The sequence below is a fragment of the Lolium rigidum genome, chromosome 3, assembly GCF_022539505.1.
Source record: "Lolium rigidum isolate FL_2022 chromosome 3, APGP_CSIRO_Lrig_0.1, whole genome shotgun sequence".
Classification (NCBI taxonomy): Eukaryota; Viridiplantae; Streptophyta; class Magnoliopsida; order Poales; family Poaceae; genus Lolium; species Lolium rigidum.
The window spans coordinates 397,011,753-397,032,374 of NC_061510.1; the positions used below are offsets into that span (position 1 = coordinate 397,011,753).

The 20,622-nt window shown below is 46.5% G+C and overlaps 3 protein-coding genes across 3 annotated transcripts; all 3 read right to left on the reverse strand.

Annotated features, from left to right (window-relative positions):
* Nucleotides 1-2,795: 2,795 nt before the first annotated feature.
* On the reverse strand, nucleotides 2,796-4,823 carry LOC124700861 (AAA-ATPase At3g28580-like). The gene has a single exon (XM_047232924.1). The coding sequence runs from the start codon at nucleotides 4,569-4,571 to the stop codon at nucleotides 3,060-3,062; it is 1,512 nt and encodes a 503-aa protein (XP_047088880.1). The 5' UTR covers nucleotides 4,572-4,823; the 3' UTR covers nucleotides 2,796-3,059.
* Nucleotides 4,824-7,680: 2,857 nt separating this feature from the next.
* LOC124697716 (DEAD-box ATP-dependent RNA helicase 27-like) lies at nucleotides 7,681-11,310 on the reverse strand. The gene is made up of 12 exons (XM_047230261.1): nucleotides 11,023-11,310; nucleotides 10,618-10,803; nucleotides 10,021-10,206; nucleotides 9,602-9,685; nucleotides 9,441-9,482; nucleotides 9,251-9,340; nucleotides 8,869-9,168; nucleotides 8,748-8,786; nucleotides 8,558-8,662; nucleotides 8,414-8,482; nucleotides 8,203-8,328; nucleotides 7,681-7,930 (listed from the first exon to the last, which is right to left on the reverse strand). The coding sequence occupies exons 1-12, from the start codon at nucleotides 11,308-11,310 to the stop codon at nucleotides 7,814-7,816; spliced, it is 1,632 nt and encodes a 543-aa protein (XP_047086217.1). The 3' UTR covers nucleotides 7,681-7,813.
* A 455-nt stretch (nucleotides 11,311-11,765) lies between these two features.
* On the reverse strand, nucleotides 11,766-19,986 carry LOC124697717 (DDT domain-containing protein DDR4-like). The gene is made up of 12 exons (XM_047230262.1): nucleotides 19,951-19,986; nucleotides 19,729-19,839; nucleotides 19,255-19,341; nucleotides 19,124-19,161; nucleotides 18,928-19,009; nucleotides 15,488-15,594; nucleotides 15,221-15,392; nucleotides 14,350-14,442; nucleotides 14,136-14,259; nucleotides 13,291-13,333; nucleotides 13,005-13,199; nucleotides 11,766-12,911 (listed from the first exon to the last, which is right to left on the reverse strand). Exons 1-12 carry the CDS (start codon nucleotides 19,984-19,986, stop codon nucleotides 12,308-12,310), a joined length of 1,692 nt encoding a protein of 563 aa, XP_047086218.1. The 3' UTR covers nucleotides 11,766-12,307.
* Between the last annotated feature and the right edge of the window lie 636 nt (nucleotides 19,987-20,622).

A 20,622-nucleotide genomic window follows, 5' to 3' on the forward strand; every position in this document is an offset into this window, starting at 1 on the left:
GTTTTTGAATTCAAATTGAGGTTTGACTTTGGTCAAACTTGAATTCAAATTATTTGAATCAGAACCTAAGTCTTTCATTCAAATATTTCTAAATTACCATATAAAACACTAATACACAAAATCAAAATCAAAACCAATCATATACACAGGATAAATTCATAATAAAATTCATATTTCAAAATTTGAATTTAAATTATAATAAGGGCTAGATTCAAAGATTCAGAACTAATCAAATAAAAATTAGAAAAATACAAACTCAGTATCAAAATTCTTAGAATTAAATTCTCTATCAAGTTTCAAACTATTGCAAAGTCATTTATGAAATTACGAGATGTCTCCTAGAGGGGTGAATAGGCGTTTTAAAAATAATTGTGGATTTGGTTTGAAAGAATGTGGAATTAAACTAATGTTTATTTTAGAACCACAACACCTAAATAAGCTAGGCTCAACTAAGTGCACCAGAGGGGTAACCTTGGCAATTTCCATGGACGATGGATTTGGAGTTTCGGGGAAAAGAGGTGCGCTAGTGGTTTCGTCGGCTGGTCAGACAAATAAGGTGGTCCGACAATTATATCGATTATGAGGCGAATTCGTCGTAAACTAGAATAAATCTAGGGTTTACATCAATGATTCGATGATCCCTCCCGCTGGCTCCTCCTAGCCTTTTTATAGGAGGATAGGTCCCATAGTCCAGTTGGGGTCAGTTTATAATTATATCATACAAGGCTATGTTTATGTCCGCTCCTATGATGGGTCTTTCCTTATTCGACACGTTTTGGCTCATGGGCTTGTGTTTCCTCCGTCTTCTGGTCTCATGGGCTTCTCCCAAATACGTACCAGGGTTACACAAGCCGCATACCCAATAAGGCATACCCATGTCAGCGGGCCTCACACTATTTCGGATTGTGTGAACGGGGATATACTCCCGGTTGAGCACCAAGGCTTAAGACACTTGTGTGGAAAGTAGCTCACCTCTCGAGAGCGCGTAACACGTGTCATGATACTGAACTCCATGAAGTTCTCGCAACTCGTCGAGACTGACGGACATAGTTTTTATTATCTAAAACTTACCTTTTCTGAAAACCCCTTTTCAAAAACTTGCACAAGGCTAGGATCTCCTCATCCATGGCTATACATCAAACAATCACCATAGAACTTACTGAGTACTCTAGTTTACTCAGTCTATTAGTTTGTACCCCTTTCTTTAGAGACCGATAGGAATGAGGAGGCTATCGACAACACCAAAGGAGAGGAGGTATACTATGCAAGAACCAGATCTGTCCGCGGGCATCGAAGAAATAGACTATGATATAGTTTATGGAACACAGGAGGGGGACCAAAGACAAAACCTTAGAACTCTTACACTATGATAGATGAGTTGATATGTGTATCACCCTACTAAGTAAGTTGTTGAGCTTAGATGACATTAGACTTAGCTGTGTCATCTTGGTTCAAGACCTTAGATTTGAAATTTTCATTTGCTTTGACTCCTCATTGGACCGAGAAGTATCTCGAATTATTTGTAGAATTTTGATTTGCGACCATAAGTTTATAAAGAGAGACGAGTTTGGACATGCAATGTTTTTATTGTACCACTGCGAGGGTTGTAATATTTACGAAACGGTATTTCGTGAGTGTTATACCAACAACTTGTACACTACTACATGCAGCGGTGTACTAGGTCACCGCATTTTGGACAAAATAGCATATTCCTGAAAATTAAACAATAAATAGCCTATCTCAAAATAACCTTATTCATGATTCTCCCTCGTGAAATCATGCATATGGTCCAAGGCGTCATGCTCTATAGCAGGGCCAAGAAGTCATGGTCATGACTCATGACACTCATGTCTGGTTATGACTCCCTGGATCATGGAGCCATGCTATGAAACATGAAGCCCTAGTACACGGGGTCATTGGAACAAGGTTTGTTTCGAAATTAAGAGTGAAGTCAACTTTTACCTTCTTGTTTTGCATTTGTGATATTAATTACCTAGTCAAGTAAAAAAATAATCTAGATTGCGCCATTTGGAAGCTTTGGGCCCTTGTTTTCTCATGCGTGTCCATTGAGCAAGGTTGTGAGGTGATACTGGGTTTCAAAAGTATTAAAGTGACGATGAGCAATGGATTAGATGGATAAGGTAAATCTAGTCATGATCGTCGGTGTGATGCCCTCTGATCTTTTCATATTTTTTCATGCCACGTCGATGTAACATGTCAGGTCCTGACTACATGTTGACATAGTAACATAAAGGTGAAGGAATCTCAAACGAAAAATGGATGGACCATATGTTGAAAACCGGAGTGGCTCACATTTGTCAAATGATTAAAACTTAAGAAAATCTTAGTTGACTAGAGGTGGAAAAACTTTATCAAAATTGCTCAATGAGTCTCCCGCATCATTAGACATTAGGTACACATGGCACGATCCAAAAGTCTTCGTGTAATAACTCTGGTTTAAATAAACTTCTGCCAACCATGAGTAGACAATCTTTCTAAAAAGAATTACTCACATAGTACTAGTAGTATGAAATATTTACTCCCCCTTTCAAAATTTTGTTGCATATAATTTCTAGTCAAACTCAAAAATTAAAGTTTGGCCAAATATAATTTAAAAAGTGTCAACATCTACAATATTAAACTTATAGTATTACGAGAATCACTATAAAAATATATTTTTATGATGTATGCATTAGATAGCGCAAGGTTTAATATGTTCGTCTTTATACTCGTGTAAACTGTACAAAGTTTCACTTTGAATAAATAAATTTTTATATGCAAACACATTTTGGCACTGAGCAACGCGTCGGCAATATCATCGAGTCAGCTCAGTTACACTTGCGTCCAACATTCATCATAGCTGACATGAACATTTTCGGTTCTGAACATGAAGCACTAGCACTAATTTCCTGCCAAATTAAATCCCATCTAACAGCTTGCTTATTCTACCACTCATCATCACTCGCTCGCTAGAAATCGAGAAAACGTGACAAATCATGGATTCATGGATGACATCAATGGATCCTGAGCTACTGTCACTCACTCCTGTTCCTGGGCAATCACCACTCCCCCGTCTTCTTCATCCGGCTGCTTGTCCTTGCCTCGTCCGTTGGCCTTTTGTCCTCCTTGGCCTTCTCCAGCGCCGCCACCAGCCCTCGGAGGCACGAGTCGGCGTCGTCGTCGGCGCTCTTGGGAGTGAGGTTCTCGGCGACGTCGGCCGGGGTCATGTCCACCTCCTGCAGCAGAGCACCGACGTCGGCGAACAGCTCGTGCTCCTCCACGCCGAGGTAGGTTCTGGCAAGGAACTCGAAGGCTGGGGCGCCGCAGTAGGACATCTCAATGTGCTTGTCCATCCGGCCCCTTCGGATGAGCGCCGGGTCCAGCTTCTCGAGGTGGTTGGTGGTGAACACGATGATCCGCTCGCCGCCGCACGCCGACCAGAGCCCGTCGATGAAGTTCAGCAGGCCGGAGAGCGTCACCTTGCTGCTGGTGTCGGCTGCGGCCCCCTTCCTGCCATCACCGTCCACCTTGGGCGGCTTGTCGTCGGTTTTCTTGGTGCGGGTGCCGGTGAGGTCGAGGGAGCAGTCGATGTCCTCGATGACGATGATGGACTTGCTGGTGGTCTCGATGAAGAGCCTGCGGAGCTCGGTGTTGGAGCTGACGGAGGTGAGCTCGATGTCGTAGATGTCGTAGTCGAGGTGGTTGGCCATGGCGGCGATCATGGCCGACTTGCCCGTCCCGGGTGGGCCGTGGAGGAGGTACCCGCGCTTCCACGCCTTGCCGACGCGCGCGTAGTAGTCCTTCCCGTTCTTGAACGTGTCGAGGTCGTCCACGATCTCTTTCTTCTTAGCCGGGTCCATGGCGAGCGTCGCGAATGTCTTGGGGTGCTCGAACGGCACGTGCGTCCAGGAGGAGCGCATGAAGCCGGCGTCAGTGAACTGGTGGGTGGAGATGTTGGTGGAGAGCTTCCTGCGGCGGTTCTTGACCATGACGGCGCGGCCCTCGCGGCGGACGCGCGGGAGGTAGGTGTTGAGGACGACGTCGCGGTGGCGGTCGAGGAAGAAGAGCCGGTAGAAGCGGTGGTTCTCCTGGTCGCCACCGCTGCCGCCGCCTCCCCACCGTCGGTCCTGCTGCTGGCCGGGCGGAGGCTTGGAGTAGGCCCACCAGAAGACGGTGCCGCCGCCCTCCTCGGGGAGGAGGACGTCGGCGACCTCCTCGCCGTCGACCATGCTGAGCACGAGGCGGTCGGCGTCCTTGGCGCCCTCGGAGCGGAGGTGGCGCGCGTCGCGGGAGGTGGTGTCGGCGAGGTAGGCCTTGACCTCCTCGTACGCATCGGCGCGGCGCATCCGGCCCCCGCCGTCGTACTCGGCGACGGTGACGGAGAGGTAGGGGTCGACGAGGGCGGAGAGGCGGCGCGCGTGCCGGCCGATGTGGCGCTTGAAGAAGTGCTGCAGCTGCAGGTGCTGCAGGTTCTGCCACACCACCGTCCACAGCACGGCGATCAGGCTGAGCACCACGCCGGAGTTGAGCCCGCCCAAGAGGCCCCCCGCCGAGGACTCCATCGCTCGCATCTTTCTCGAGCTACTCAGCAGTTGAAATTGAGATGGAATATATAACTAGCTAAATCCTTCTTCTCCGTGATTGGAACGAAATGAAACCTCCGGTACGGTGGAATGAAATGAAATGAACTGAAATCTGTAGCTGAGGCGTCTCTACTTATGGAGCGATTAGTTGCTTGGAGGCCAAGGTGATCGGACAGGCGGCCGACATGTAAATTCGTCGTTTTGCTCTGTTCATATGAGTTTAGGACCAAACGCGCGCACGCAACCGTAGTTCATCAGCGACGGGTGCAATGGCGTCATCCGCGGTTTTGTTTCTGCGACGTCGCCGTCGATCACACGGACGGCTGGAGGCGGTGCGCGCGCGATGGATGGATTGGCTGCCAAGGGTGGACGACTGGGAAAAGATTCCGGTGATACAGCAATGTATTTGGACGGTTGGTCGTCTCGTCTCTCTGTTTTGGAGCTAGCGCGTGTCTCGGGTCGGCGTCAAGGGAAACTGTGAGATGGCGGTGACGAGGACCTGTAGAAGCAGTGTGCGATGTCTCTAGATGGATGCCACAAGCCTGGACAGCGGACTAGTGTTGTGTGGTCGACAATTTAGACATAAATAAAACTGTACTAATATGTATTTCCCATAGACATGTTATTTATATCACTACGTTATGCGACCCCCCGCGTCCCCCCGCGTCGCCCTCCTCTGGCGACAAGGGGGGAACCCTTGCCGCCGCCGCCGCCGCCTCTAGCCCCCACCCCGATCCTCTCCCTTGCTTTGCCGCCGCCGGAGGGGGGCCGGCAAAGCCGCGCGCGCCCCGGGGAAGGTGGCGGCGGGGTAGTTTCTCCCCCTCCCGCGTCCCCTGGCGAGAAGGAGCTCGCCCGGGCGCGACGAGGTGCGGCGGGCGCGGTGGGCCGGCGGCTGGGCGCTGGCGGGGCTGCGGGCGGCCATGGTGGCGCGCGGCCTGGTCATGGTCGGGACGCGGCGGAGGTGCAGCGGAGCGGGGCGTTGCGGGGCTTGGCGGCGCGCGCACGGGCCCAGATGGGCTCCTGCGGGCCTGCGCGAGCTTGCTCCTGGTCCCGCTGTCTCGGGGCAGAGGCGGTGTCCTCCTTCCCGGCCTTCACCGGCGAGGCTGCGGGGGCGGGCGCGGTGCTGGATGGCGGGGCGGCGGCCCTGTGTGCGCTGGGTGGTTTGGCGGCTGCGAGGGCGGCATGGCGGCTGGACCGGGGAGCTCGCGCTGCTGCGGCCGACGGCTCGGCCTCGAACCCCTGTGTTGGCGTCCGTCGAAGCTCCCTCTCTGTGGCGGTTGGCGGCGCCCGCAGAGCTCTTCTCGGCGAGCTTGGTTGGCAGCATTGGTGCGACTCGGCTTTCGGCCCCGTGCGGTGCGGGTGGTGGCAGCGGAGCTCGCGGAGCTCCTTAGTCTGGTTGTGGTGGCGGTGGTGGCTTGTGTGCGGCGGTGGCGCCACTTCTGCACATGAGGTGTGTCTGCGGAGTGCGGGCTGACAGCGTTTTCGGTCTTCGTCTCGCTGTCCGGCCGCGTGAGGGAGTGGTGGCTCGTTTGCTCCAGGCGAAAGCCCGACCGCGTGGCGTCTGCGGATGTCGCCGTCCTTCTTGGGGGGCGGTCGTGGAGTTCTTCGGCCTTCGCTGCCTCGGGTTCACATCTTCGGGTGAAAGCCTAGATCCCGCGGGATCGGACGACGACGTCGATTCTTCGTCGTGTCCCCTCTTGAGGACGTCGTCTTGAAGTTGGTGATCCCCTTCGCGCCCTCCTGCGACCTCGACACACAGGGCATCCGGGTTGGTAGGAGGTCAACCAGTGATGCGGGTGTTCCGGGTGGAGGCTTGAGAGGCAACGACGATGGTGGTGACCAAGGTTTGGTTGCGGCAAGGTCATGTTAGTCGCCTCCGTTCCGGCGTGTTCGAGTGTCTTCGTGGTGGTCTCTTCTTGCTGTGAAGTCGAAGCCACCCTCGGGCGGTGTACGATGACCTGCGTGGGGCGCTCCGGTGAAGGTCCTATTCGGCGCTTGTCTTGCGCATCTCCTCTCCGAGGCTCGTCGTCAGAAGCGGAGCTGCCGGTCTCTCTCCGAAGAGCCATCTGTTTGGCATAGGCCGGCTTGAGCTTCTTAGCTTTTGTGGGTAGCCAGGGTGGCTGGGTGTGCCCTTGTGGCGGTGTGTGTGGTTTGGGTGTGCTATGGCACAGTTGTTGTTGGTTTTTGCTCGATTTTCTCCTAAAAACCGGGCACCTTCTGCTTAATAAATGGATGAGGCAAAGCTTTTGCCTCCATTTCGAAAAAAAATAGACATGTTATTTCCCATCCAACCACACGCCTTTTTTCTGGTTTTTTCCCAGAAAACTCATCTCTGATACAGTAGGTCTTCTAGCACAGACTGGAGTGCCTAAATATCTAATAAACCAAACTCCTTCCTGACAATTGAACAGCTTAGAATAGCAGTGGGCTTTGTTGTCATCTTCCATTATTATCATAATTTCACTTTTTTCTAAATTAATCTTCAAATCTGACATAGATTCAAAAATATATAGCAGGAGCTTAAAGTTTCTAGCTTGCTCCACATTATCTTGAATTAGTACAAGTGTATCATCTGCATACTGAAGCGCCCCTTTCTGAACCAAATTATCTGCCAGACCAATAATAAGGCCAACTTTTTGAGCAGAAGAAACCATTTTAGCAAGGCTGTTTGCTGCCAAAAGCAATGCTTTCTTTTGTTTCTAAATGTCTTATGTATTAATTCAGCGTTACCACTGTTAGGTGATTGCAACATCCGACCAGCACGGAACAAGGGTTTCAAACCATCTCTTTCAACAGGAAAAGAAAAGTCTCTTAGATCAATATCCAATCATATTGATCTCCACTTATAACCTAGTAGACTGTAGGCTCCTTTTGCTTAAATTGCATGCTTTAAATGTTGCCATTTCCTAACTGATGCGCGGTCTTGGGTGATTAGACTTCCGAAAAATCGACACCTCCGGATTAGCAAAAGGTATTTCATCAGAAGGCACAAGAAATAAAGACACCGGCCCATTCACACCTCTATATATAATCAAGCATTTCGAGTACGTAGTACGTAAATCCATCCAACAGGAACAATAAACTACACATTTGTGCCGTGGTAAGTTATCTATACAAAAATTGTAGAGCAAGCTCTGATATTAACATTACTGCCGCTGCGACCCACTGAAAAATATTGGCCCTCTACACTATCGCGAACTACTCGCCCGGTTCAGGTTCACCTTTTATCATCACCGCCTCCTCCCGGGATCCATTTTCCTCATCTTCTTCCTCTGTTTGGAGGCGCTGCTCGCCAGGTTCAAGCTCAGTTTTGGAGGGTTACCAAGACAGAATGATGCTGCTACCTCCTGCCAGATAAAAGGAACACATCAGGGCATTTTTACTTCCATGTGGAGTCTCAAACTCCAATCTGGGAACAATAAATCTGGTTCCTTTTGGTGCAAAACAGCGAGAATATGGCACAAGCTACAATGCAGACTAGAAACATACGCCCCTAGACAGTAAATTAACTGTAATGTTGAATGTGATGCCAAGCAAAAACAATTTTATGGAGTGGATAAGAATGTGTATGTCATGCACAGGACCCAAATACAGAGAGAGCCTTCCGAACACGCTTTACCTTTATATCAAGTCCATGAACATTAAAAATGTCTTTCATGGAGTGTGAGTTGTATGCCAAAATGTACGATCTATAGGCTTCTTTAGCTGACTGTTTGAGGATGTCATTCTCACCAACGATTTTCTCCTGCCCAGCAAATTCAGTAAGAACTTTACACTCGTTAAAATGCATGACTGGAACAAACATAATAACTTCTGAAAGTCACACTTACAAGGTATGGCTGCAAATTTGGCACTTGCTTTTTATTTAACACGTATTCTGTGGGAGAAATATTGGCTTCCTGCAGACACCATTAAATATGTAAAATCTCTTTAACTTCAGACAACACACTGTTATGTGTGCATAGAATTATTACCTTCAGGTAAATAAGAAACTTTAATTCTTGTGGCAGTAAGAACAATAAGGCACTTCCTTTTCCCTTCTCGCCACGTGCAGTACGGCCAACTCTGTGAATGTATTCCTGAAAATCAAATTCGAATTGCTCAGTGCTGTAAAAGAAACCCCGAGAAAAATAGAAAATTAACTGGTACAGTCCAGATCACCACCTTTGGTTCATCCGGAGGGTCATATTGCACAATATAATCCTAAACAAGTGCAAAAACACCTTATGTTAGCAAGGGATAGAAATTGGTCTAGCTTAAGACAAATCACTAGTAAAAATCTCACCACATCGGGAATATCAAGACCGCGTGCAGCAACATTAGTGCATAATAAGATGCCACTTTCTGCCTTGCAAAAGTTAAAGAATGTTGTAGTTCGTTTCTGCTGCTTTTGTTTCCCATGGATCTCAGAACACTCTATATGGAGAAAATTTAGAAGCTCCGCATGGAAGTTGACTGAGCTACATGACGAAAAGAACACCATGACCTTCTTAGACTTTTTCTTTTTTAGGAAAGAATATAGAATCGGAAACTTGTCGTTGCTAGGAATAACACAGTAGCCCTGCTGTAAACCTGCAACAGTAGCCTGTAGGGGCATCATCTTCATTTTTCTTGCAGAAATTATTAATAAAGAGAAGGTAAAACAGCTTGTCAAAACAGTTCCTTACTTTTGATTTAACATCATGAACTGAGATATAAACGGGGGTTCCTTTTTGTTCTTCGTTTTTCTCAAATGAGAGCTTGGCAAAATCTACAACCTGTGAAGTGCACCAAAAAAATAGCAGATTCACTCAGAGAGAGAGAAACGGAACAGATGGACTTAAAAGTTGAAACAGGCTGAATAACAAATGCACCAACCTCTGAAGTTTGTGTAGCGGAAAACAGAACAGTCTGCCTACTCTGTTATCACGCAGAATAATTTGAAAAAATGTTAATTCCAATAATAAAAAAAAATACAAACTAATGTATGCATAATTGCATATCAAGTGAGAATTCAAGATGGGCAGATGATCATATACCCGAGGAAGGTGCCTAAATATCTGCTTCATATCTTCCTCGAAGTTTTGCTCGAGTATGCGATCAGCTTCATCAATTATAAGGCACTACAAAAAGAGAATGAGGTGTGTTCTACAGATAAATTAAGAGAAAGGGGATCATGAGAAAATACATAAATTTTGATGAGCTAAAGATGACAATCAAGAATAGAAAATGATTTCTTACAAATATATTGTATGATCCAAGCTACAGAGTAATCTTAACCATAGTTCTATATTAAGAATCAAGTATGGCTCCACGTATACACTATACCACTAGTATGAAATTTGCAGTTTGTCATTGGTTCTTTAATTTGATGACAATCTAACATATCCATATTGTTTCCACAAACAAACCTCCTTCATCCTTTCACAGAAAGATAGCGAACACGCGAGTTCCTTACCTTTATGCTCTTATACATGAAACCCTTGGTATTCTGCAGATGATCCAAAAGTCTTCCTGGTGTAGCAACTAATAAGTTGACGCCCTTCACAAGCTGAGAAGCTTCACCTCTCCGGCTGTTGCCACCAATTACATATCCAAGAGTTTGTGAGTGGTACTTCATTAATTTCTTGGCAACATTGTGTGTCTGGAGCAAACAAATAAAAAAATACATGATTAGGAGCACAAAAAAATACAGAACTACTAAGCTTTCAACTGTTGATTATGCTTTTCAACTATAACATGCTAATTTTCCAAGATAAGACTATTTCACTTGACAATGTTTCTGAAAAAGGAAAACAAAAGGTAGCCTCCTTTACCACCAAAAAGCATAGCGGACAAGAAAGTTTTTAGAGTAAACAACTCTGACCACTAAATTTGCACAAGACCAATTGGCTCAACAAAGTAATTCTTAGCTCAGTTAACAGATCAGACTTGACCCGTTTGCACTCAAAGCAGGTTCTTAACTTAACAGCCTCGACTCTCGACCCATAACATATACCCAAACTGAATTGTTAAATTCTTGCAGCATAATTTCTCCAGGTAACCACAATCATACCTGGATGGCAAGCTCCCTCGTGGGGCAAACCACCACAACTCCGGTCCCATTTCGTGGTGAGAACCGCAGGTTATAGAGCATCTCGATCGCTGGTATGAGGAACGCGAGGGTCTTCCCCGAGCCCGTCTTGGCAGCCCCCATCACATCCCTTCCTTCCAACAGAGGCGGTATCGATTGATCTTGAATCTGGAAAACGGCATAAACAATTGACTGAACAGCAATTCCATTGACCACATCAATACCAACTAAACTGAACAAAAGTATACTGAACGCATGCTTGTGGAACTGTAATGATCAGATGGAGTTACCATCGTGTACATGACAAGATCACAATGTAACACAGAAACAAGCACTATTGCGGTTAACATTCGGTTAAAAAAACATCAAAGGAGGCAGGGGACACACGTGGGTGAGGCGGGTGTAGTCCATCTCCGTGATGGCCCTGGCGGTGAGGTCGGAGATGGGGAGCTCCGAGAAGAGCCTGCTCGTGAGGATCCCCGACCCATCCTTCCTCTCCTTCCCCTTCCCCGTCTCGTCCTTGCCGCCCTCCACCTGCTCCTTCTCCTCGTCGTCGGCGGCGATGTTGACGTGGGCCGTTTCCTCTTCCTCTTCCGGCTCCGGTGAGGTGGGGTAGGGAAGCTTGCGCTTCTTCGGCGGCCCCGCGGAGCCCATGGGCGCGGCCGCAGCGGACATTGCGGTGCCGACGGCAGGAAGAGCTCTGCTCTAGGGCTCGCTGATCTCTCTGCTAGGCGTACCTGGCGGCGCGGCTCTCGCGCGGAAACAGCAAGTCTGCAGTATTTATGTCACCTTTTTTTTCGTAAGAATTTTGCAGGAATTGTTCAAATTCTGGCAGGAATCGGGAAAATTTTGAGAGGAATCGCGCATGAGCAGCTTCGGAGCAATTGAGGGCCTGTTTGGTTGATTTTTAAAAACACAGAACAAAAAGATAAGAATACATATATTAATCACAGATTGAAAAACACAACAAAATTGTGTAAATTTGGCCGTGTGGATGTGTGGTTCATCAAAAGAGGAAAACGGCCTTACTATTCGCATAACGTCTCTGCAGGCGACTCACGGGCTCACGCCATATACACGTATTTAACAGTCAAAGTATACCACTGGAAAACACATTGTTACTCCAAAACCAGACGGTTGTTACCAAAAGGGCAGGTGCGTTTGCAGCATCTCAAATCTGGCGATTCACAGAGAACACCAAATGAATATTCTCCAACATTTTTTGCCTGGAGAATTGCAGGTATGAAGAAAGCCCCAGCTTACAAGCGATGTCAACAGTTCAGAATTGCCGCATGCACCATGACAGCTACCTCATCTCAAAGCGCACATCAATATTGTCGCTCCTAATTGAATAGAGTACATGATTACATGGAGGGGAGCCACACAAACTGCCAGATCAAAAAAGAAACGACCAGGCCGGACACGTCATCAATGGCCGCGGCAGCCTCCGAGTGCCACACACGAACCATCTCCCGATTGAAGGGTTCCACCAAAAGAACCAGCAATCAGCTTCACCAGCTCACAGATGTTTGCCCGTCCATCTCTGTCCCAGTCAGCAATTCCACCCAATGCCGGTACCCTCGAGAAAACAGAGGAGCTCTGGGCACCTGAATATGCTGCAGAACATGCTTATTAGCTACTATTATTTGTGCGACATGGTCAGGTTTCGCCATCAAGACTGGACTGCTGGTGCACCATCGAAGCCACTGATGACAGGCGCAAGCTCGTTAAGATGGAGGAATCTTCCCCCAACCCCGTTGCTCTCCCTGCCAGGGTTATGCATCTTCACTATTTGCAGTAGGCGCTGCTCTTGGTCTTGACTTCTTGCTGAGATATCCACGCCCTTTACTGCTGCGTCAGAACCAGCATCTGGATCTGATGCATTCGGTTTACCTGGCATTCCTGATCCGGTACCAGGTAGATGCTGCTGCTGATGATTCGTATGGGGCCGGGCAGAACGCTTATTGCGCTTGATGCCTATTTGGATTTCATCCGCAGCGATCAGCCTTGTCACTTGAGGACTGCGAGCTGGCAATCTTTTGGACCGTCGAGCCCCATCTTCAGCTTCGCTGCTCAAAGAATACTCTTGGTCCGATCGGAACTCTCCATCGTCTTCTGAAGTACTTGCCTTGGGTTGTTTTCGACTTCTCAGATACTCCTCATCATAGACAGCTTCGCCCATGATGTCGTCGTCGCTGCCGAAGTTCGCATCGATGTCCGGGACATCCTCAACAAAGTCCAGCAGGTACCTTTGAGATCTTTTTCTTTCACGGCGCCTAGAACGGAATCAGCTCAACATGTTTATATGCTGATAGCAATAAGCTTTTTTGGCAGAGAGTCAGCGCAACAACAGGAGTTATAGGAGTTACCTACGATCAAGAGGCTCAGCCTTTTCCTCATCATCGTTCGCTTGGTCGCTACATGACTTCAGTGGAGATTCTCCACTGAATCCATTACATACAGGCAAGGGACCAGATACTGTACCATTATTTAATGCTTCTCGTGTTGGGTCCACTACTCTTCTGTTGATAGTGGTAACATCCTGAACGGAGTTCTCGCTTTTCCTGTCAGTATAAGAGCACAGAAACCTGTGTTATGATTTTTGTTTCTAACAAATCCCTTAGGGACACAATGGAACATAGATGATCCACCTACTTTATTGCTTTGATGGCCTCATTTATTGAACGGTCATAATCATCTGCATGATAAGAAAAAAAAAAGTTTTTCATTAGGAGAACAGTAAATCTAGTCCTGTTCCAATGGGAACGGCTCAATGCAGCAAGTAGATGGGCGATAAGACTTCAGAATATCATCTCCATATTAACAAACATGGCATGTACATATCGTTTAGTCTAAAAGATTTTGATCAACAATCGCACTCGTGTCATAACTTCAGTAGAAAGGTTTATACAAGTTACTGGATAGTTTGCTACTGTAACATTTAGTATTCATCAAGTGTTGGAATAACGAAATTACAGAAAGAACAGCTAGTCAGCTACACAAGTGCATCGGAACTTAACTATTCTTCTGCACATGAGAGACAAGTGAGGCAACAGATTTACAAATAGTTTAGCAAGTTGACATGTGCCACTTGTTATGTGCACAGTATAAGAAGGTGCGGAAGAAAACCTATGTAGAAGCTAGCCCCAATTAAGGCACCAAATCAAATAAAGAAGAATCATATGCTAGGAAGTTAGCAATTACTAGTAGTTTCTATCCATCTAAAGAACTGCCACATGCTATCTGAAGTTAAACAAGAAAAAATAAAACAAGTTAATTCGCATTCTTAGTCTCTTCTCTCCCCAAAAAAACTGTGCAGCCCTACCATGCCTCAACCATTACGACAATACTAAAGCACAAATGCCAGTGAAACATCTAATGTGAAGGAATCACTAAACGGACAAGAGACTGTAACAGCGGCCAGCATTTATTGGGGGAAATGCTACTACCATGGTGAGGACAACTAATTAATAACAGTTTAACTTTAGCCTTAAGCTTACCAAAAGTATAAGTGACACGCTTTCTTTCGCGCTGGGAGCGGCCAGATGTGAATCGATCAAATGTCAAGTAGCTGTTAAGGAGGAGGGCTTCTCTTTGTTGCTTTTTTAGAAGCCTCTCCTTGCTCTGCAAGAGGGTTTACCAGAATTTGAGAATAGCTGATTATTCTACTCTCTAGTATACAAATTTAACTCCTTGAGAAGTGTAGCTGGATACCTTGTGAATCTTTTCTATCTCTGGAAGATAATCGATCTTCAACTTCTTTCCAACTGAGATCTCAGTCCTGTTGCTACTTGAAAAGAGCTTTTCCTACATAAGATAGATAGAAAGTAACTAATATCAACAAACTTCTATAGTTTCATAAGAATAAAGGATCAAAATTGTTTTGCTCAAATCTTGATGCAATTTGATGCCAAAGGTTTGCAATTTTATTTGGATAAGATCTTCCTATGCGCCTCTGACTAAAGTTTGTGTAATTTTTCTACAGATATACTCAGAAGTGGAAAATCTGTGGACACTTTAAGAAATGGGTGAAAAAGGATACACATTTTGTCCACAGCAACCCCCAAAAGAGGATACACTTTTATCAATTTAGATCGATCTATATTAGCATGTAATAGTATCATTGAACTCTTGTGCAACGTAACAGATAGAGCAAGAGGACAAAGACCACGTGCACAAGTGTGTTTTAGAAGTTAGAATTGTCAGATGGCCACCTCACAATGCACCATATAATGGTCAGAACCCTGCAACCATCTAATGCAGGCAGACAATTAATCTTGTCCCAAACATATGTCACCCAAGAATCAAAACTAGTGATGTCTAAGATAAGCAAGCCCAAGTGTGATGTACATAAATTGACAAATCTATTGAATCTTGTTTCTGTGCATGCTCAACATGTTTTGCAGAAAAGATCTTGCCAGTATCATGTATCTGTAGTAGTGAAGATTTTAAATGATCCTCGCTCATTTGTCCTGTGGGTTCTACTGTGTGCATGTGCATGGACAAATGAGGAATAGTTCCAGGACTCCGTTCAGTAACAGAAGACCTAAAGATGCATATGAAAAAATAGAAAATTCAAACTTACTGCTGCTGCTTCGAATTCAGCAAAATTGGTTGCGACAGTCTCCCACTGATAGGATACAACTGGAACACTTATGACTCCCCTTCCTTTAGATTTTCTTGTTTGCTCCTTCACATACTCCACTTGTCTAATTTCGCGATACAATCGATGCCCAAGCATTGGATCTTCTTCATACCTGTAGTGCAATAGTTGATTACAAATGCCCTTGACCACAACAAGGTTGCTTAAAATTAAATTAATAATTCATTTTCGAAGTTGTCTTTTGCCCACCAGTATGAGATTCCATGGGAATCTCCCCCAATTCTTTTTTTGCAGAAAGCAGAGAGCTGACAACCCTTCTTTAAGCAACTATCTACGAAGTTCCGAACATCCTCTTGCTGCAAAATAACTGTAGCGGATCAGTTTAAGTTATCAATCTTAAAGCACTGCATAAAGCATTCATGACCAGAGAACTTAGCAATCGCATTTGCAGCGACTTGTAGACATCTCTTAACAATTACCAACCTTGTAATTAGGGTTTAGTTTCTTACAAACTTGGGGATATTGAGAGCATTTACAGGTTCAGGAGAAGCGTTGTAAAAATGGGACAATGGGACATCTAACAAAAACTTCCCCGAGACTTGCTAAGAACCCACATTCTATTCGCAGAGGGCTACATGGGAAAAAAAAAGGCATCTTATTTTAAAATGGGCAACTATATCTGTTGACACTCACAGTTTTACATGTGGAAATGAAATTTGTCCAGAAAGAGATGTCTGAAATAGCAGGCAACCTGTGTTATTGTTCTAAACAGAGGTTAGTGAACATTCAGCCAATCATTAATTGCTTATGCGGATTAGCTGGCTTAATATGCAAATGAGTAATGGATACTTCAAGTGAGCACACATGTGGATCATCGCGCGACAGAACACGCCTAAGCCAATGCACAAAGGCCTGGCCACTATGACGCTTCTGCTACCCTGGATGATCTGGAAACAATGCAACGCTTGTGTCTTCGAGGGTGAGCGGCCCTCGGTCTCTGGCACATGCGACAAGATTCGGGCAGAAGCTACCATCTGGGCTAGGGCGGGGGCGTTAGGTCTGTGTGCCGTGCTGCCAGTAGATTGGGATGTCCACTGAGCTAATGTGATACCATGCCTTGTAACACACCTCCCTAGTGAGTTGTGACCTTGTAAAACTATCCTTCTTTGCAATGAAATGAAACGCAATGTCATTGCGTTTTCTCAAAAAAAAAAAAAACATATGCAGATTGTAGAGCACTGCTCACATCATTGATCATATGGTGAGAGTGAAAAAAGCTCCTGGCATCATTCTAAAGTTGGACTTTGAGAAGGCCTACGACAGGGTAGCTTGGGAGTTTCTGGAAGAGGTTCTGATGAAGAAAGGTTTTCATCCTGTATGGATCAAGTGGGTTAAGCGGTCAATTGAAATGGGCACCTTGCTATCAATATCAATGGGGAGCAAGGGCCTTTCTTTCGTTCTTATAGGGGAGTCAGACAAGGGGACCCTTTGTCCCCTTTGCTGTTTGACTTTGTGGTTCAAGCTCTGCCTGCAATGATTGATTCTGCTAGAAGGACTGGTCATCTTACAGGTTTGGATCCTGAGTTGGTTGAAGGGGGAGTGAACTTGTTACAGTATGCTGATGGCACTTGCATCCTTCTGGGGCATTCTAATTCTAATATTCTTCACCTCAAATTCCTTCTCCACTGCTTTAAAAGCATGTCAGGTATGAAGATTAACTACCACAAAAGTGAGGTGTTTGTCCTTGGTCGTGAGTTGGCAGAGCAAGAAAGGGTTGCTAACCTCTATTCAACTGCAAGTTGGGGAATCTGCCTATGGTGTACTTAGGAATGCCTATTGGGGAGTACAAGCTTAATAGTGATCAATTCATTCCTCTAGCAGCTAAGACCACTAAAAAGATGGACCCTTGCCAAGGGAAGCTGATGTCTTCAGCTGCTAGGCTAACTCTCTCTAATGCTTGCCTTGCTAAAATCTTTCTATGTTCCAAATGGGTTTCTATTTGCTTGGTGTGGGAGTACATGGTGAGCTTGATAAAGTAAGAGACAGGTTCTGTTGGGAGGGTTGTGCTCAGTCCTTCAAATACCACATGATGAAGTGGGAGAATGTATGCAGACCTAAGAGTTATGGTGGTCTAGGCATTATTAACACTAGATATATGAACATTTCCTTGCTCTTGAAATTGGATATGGAAGCTCTTTTATGGCCGTCAAGATGTGCCCTGGCTACTCATTAAAAAGAAGTACTTGAAGCATGCAGAGTCCATACTGATGAATAATACTGAAGGATCTCAGTTCTGGAATGGCTTGCAACCAGATTTTGGTATGATGTTTGGGTGGGTCAGGTTCCCTGAGGTCACGTGACCCTGTCGTCGCTTTCCCTTCTTTGTTCTGGGTAGCTGCTAATTCTGATTCTTCAGTTGCTTGTTAATTATATTGTGGAGGCTCATTCATGGGATGTTAAGTTCGGGAGAAACTTTGGAAGTACACACAGGATGTGTTGGGAGCAATTGCTTCTGTTGCTTGACCCTATATTTTTATCTGATCAGAGAGATACTGTCAAATGGGCTTTCGTAAAAAATGGGCAATAACCAACTAAGTCAATGTGTAGATGGCTGGCCTTTTTGGGGATTTCTGATCATCTTCTCTTTCAATGTCCCCTGGCTACATTTGTTTGGTCTACTCTTAGTGAAGTGGTTCGGTGGCCCGCTGGCCCTCATTCTGTGCTTGCGTTGTTATCTCTATCTAACCAGGGGGCTGTTGATAAATTTGACTGTGTATGGGTGGGAGCTTCTGCTGTGATGTGGTCCCTTTGGACCATTGGCAACAAGTTGATCTTTGAAGGTAAAATTCTTAAATAGACTACTGATGCCTTCTTCATGATTTTCTCTTTTCTGCAGTCCTGGCAACCACTGTGGACGAACAGATTAGTGGTGGTGCTAGATTGGGTCATAGCTCATTGCAAGAGGAATCGGCGTCAAATGAATCAAGTGTGAAGTTTCCTTTGTCAGCCAGTGGATGCTGGTGTCCTATCTTCGATCAACTTGGAGTTATCTTGCTGGGAGTATGCTTCTTGTGGGAGTTTCTGGAAGTTTCTTCTGTCTTTTCTTGGTTTGTTAAGCAGAACTTGCTTTTTCAGCTAGTTTTCCTCTTTCGGTCTTGAGAGCCAGTTGGTGGAACTTTGTTCTTTATGAATTAGGGAGGGTGTTTTGTGGTGCACTCTAGGTGCCGTTGCTTTTCAGGCCTTATATCGTTTTAGCTGGTAACCCCAGATTGTAATGAAACTCTGTTCTCTCTTTCTGCTTAATGAAAAGCAGGGCTATATGTCTGTTATCTAAAAAAAATGATCATATGTTTTAGATAACTGTAAGCTGCATGCCTAGACCTATTGCTAGGCTGCAAAGATATGCATTATCAAATCTGGACCTTTGTCAGTACATTGAGCAGATTTCAGTAACATATACAGACATTCCTAGGTAACTTGAGAGCACATGTGACTAACTGTTTAGCAGGAGGCCAAGAGCAAGTAACCTTTCGCGAATTAAAATTTGATGTAAATGAATCACCAAAATTCATCCGTTATGCTAGACAAACAACCTAGAACGTGGCTCTTATATCACATGATAACTTTACAATATGAGGTCCACCTGTATCACTGCAAAAATGATCCAGAGGAATAAGAGGGGCACGCACCTCACAGCGTATGTCACATATTGCTTTCAGGATCAACAGTCGAGTCGCTGGCTCAAGTTTCTTGTACATCTCGATTTCCGTTCTGAGAAAGGAAACCCAGTAAGTCACCCAGTATTGAAGTCCAACATGCTTCAAAAAAAAAAGTTCAACTGCAGCAAGGCATTCAGCCGATGAATTGCTTGGGTACAGAACTCACCCCTGTGAGGTAACGATTGGTAGATCACCTTCCGCAACCTGAAGATCGGGCCTTTTTTTAGATCATCGACCAAATGCAATAATACCCCTATAGTATAAAAAAGAACCCTGGGCAATGAACAGATCACATACCAGATGCCACCAGTCCTTCAGTTTCCTGCATAGCACGGTCACCCATTTTCCGTCCGCCATGCCCATTCGAGCAACGGGGGGAATTGACTGCAGAATGCAGATAAGAAGCATTCAGATGTCATGCATACTGTTTGGCAAGCTTAAGTAAGAGGAATGTGTGGTATTGTGGTAGTGTTCCCAACATGAGTATTTTAGTTCTAGTTTTGCCTTTCTACATGGAGGATACATACTGAATTACTGATACTAAACGTGTGACTCGTGAGTCGTGACACAAACCCCCCAAATTTCATTGCTCATTTTACTCCTGGAAAACAACAGGAGAATGTGCATTTGCATCTACTGAACACTGGCGATGAGCGGAAACGTCTAAGTTGTCTGCAGAAACCAGTAACTAGAATTGTCGCTGGCCATTACGGTAGCATTCTGCGTGCAAGTGAAGACACATTTTAGGAGGAACTGAAGATATAAGCTCACCCTCAACAGCGGTATATGCAGGTCCTCCAATACGCGGTTGGGCGCCACGATGGCGTTCTCCAGCTCCTCCGCCGTGAACTCCACCGCGACGTTGAGCAAGGGCCAGAACACCTGCAGCTCCGAAGCAGAGCAAAACAATCACTCCAAAAGCTGAACCCGAAACGGTAAACCCTAAAACCCTAGCGGGGCGGTAGAGTGAGGGAGGGGGGAGCGGCGACTCACGTGGAGGAAGTTGAGGACGGAGGCGAGCTCCCACATGCCCCTGAGCCGCCAGCGCGGCAGCTCGGCGGGCGCCGCGGGCGCCTCCGCGAGCGGCGTCACCACGCGGCATTGCGGCGCCGCCGCCTCCTGCTCCTCCGCGTCCGCCGCCTCCTCCTCCTCCGACGCGTCCCTGCGCGGCGGCCGCCCCGGCCCCGGCCGGCGCTTCGCGGGCAGGGGCGCGGGCGCGGGGGGCAGCACCTTGGGGCGGCTGTTGCACGCGCGCGGGGGGCGCGTCCTCCTCGGTGTGGGGGACGGCTCCGGAGGAGGCGCCTGGTCGCCCGGCGGCGAGGCGGCGGCCATCTCCGGCGAGGTAGGCGGCGGAGGGCCGGATCGGCGGCGAGGGACGGGGGCGACTCGGGGGTGGGGGAGGAGGGGGTCACGGGGGAAGGAAACGATTGAGGAGGGTAGAAAGGAGATTTCGCGCTGGGCGGAAGGTAACGGATCCGCGAGCGAGCCGGGTGAAAGGGAACAGAACAGAGCGCTGCCGTATTTTTTCTGGCCAAGGGTTTTCGGCTGGGTTTTTGGTTGACCGGTCAACTCAATCGTTAGGGTTTTTTCCCCTTTGATATGAGGTCAACTCATCGCCGCCGCTGATCCCTACTTTTTTTTTGCCCCCTTTCAATGTTCTTCTCT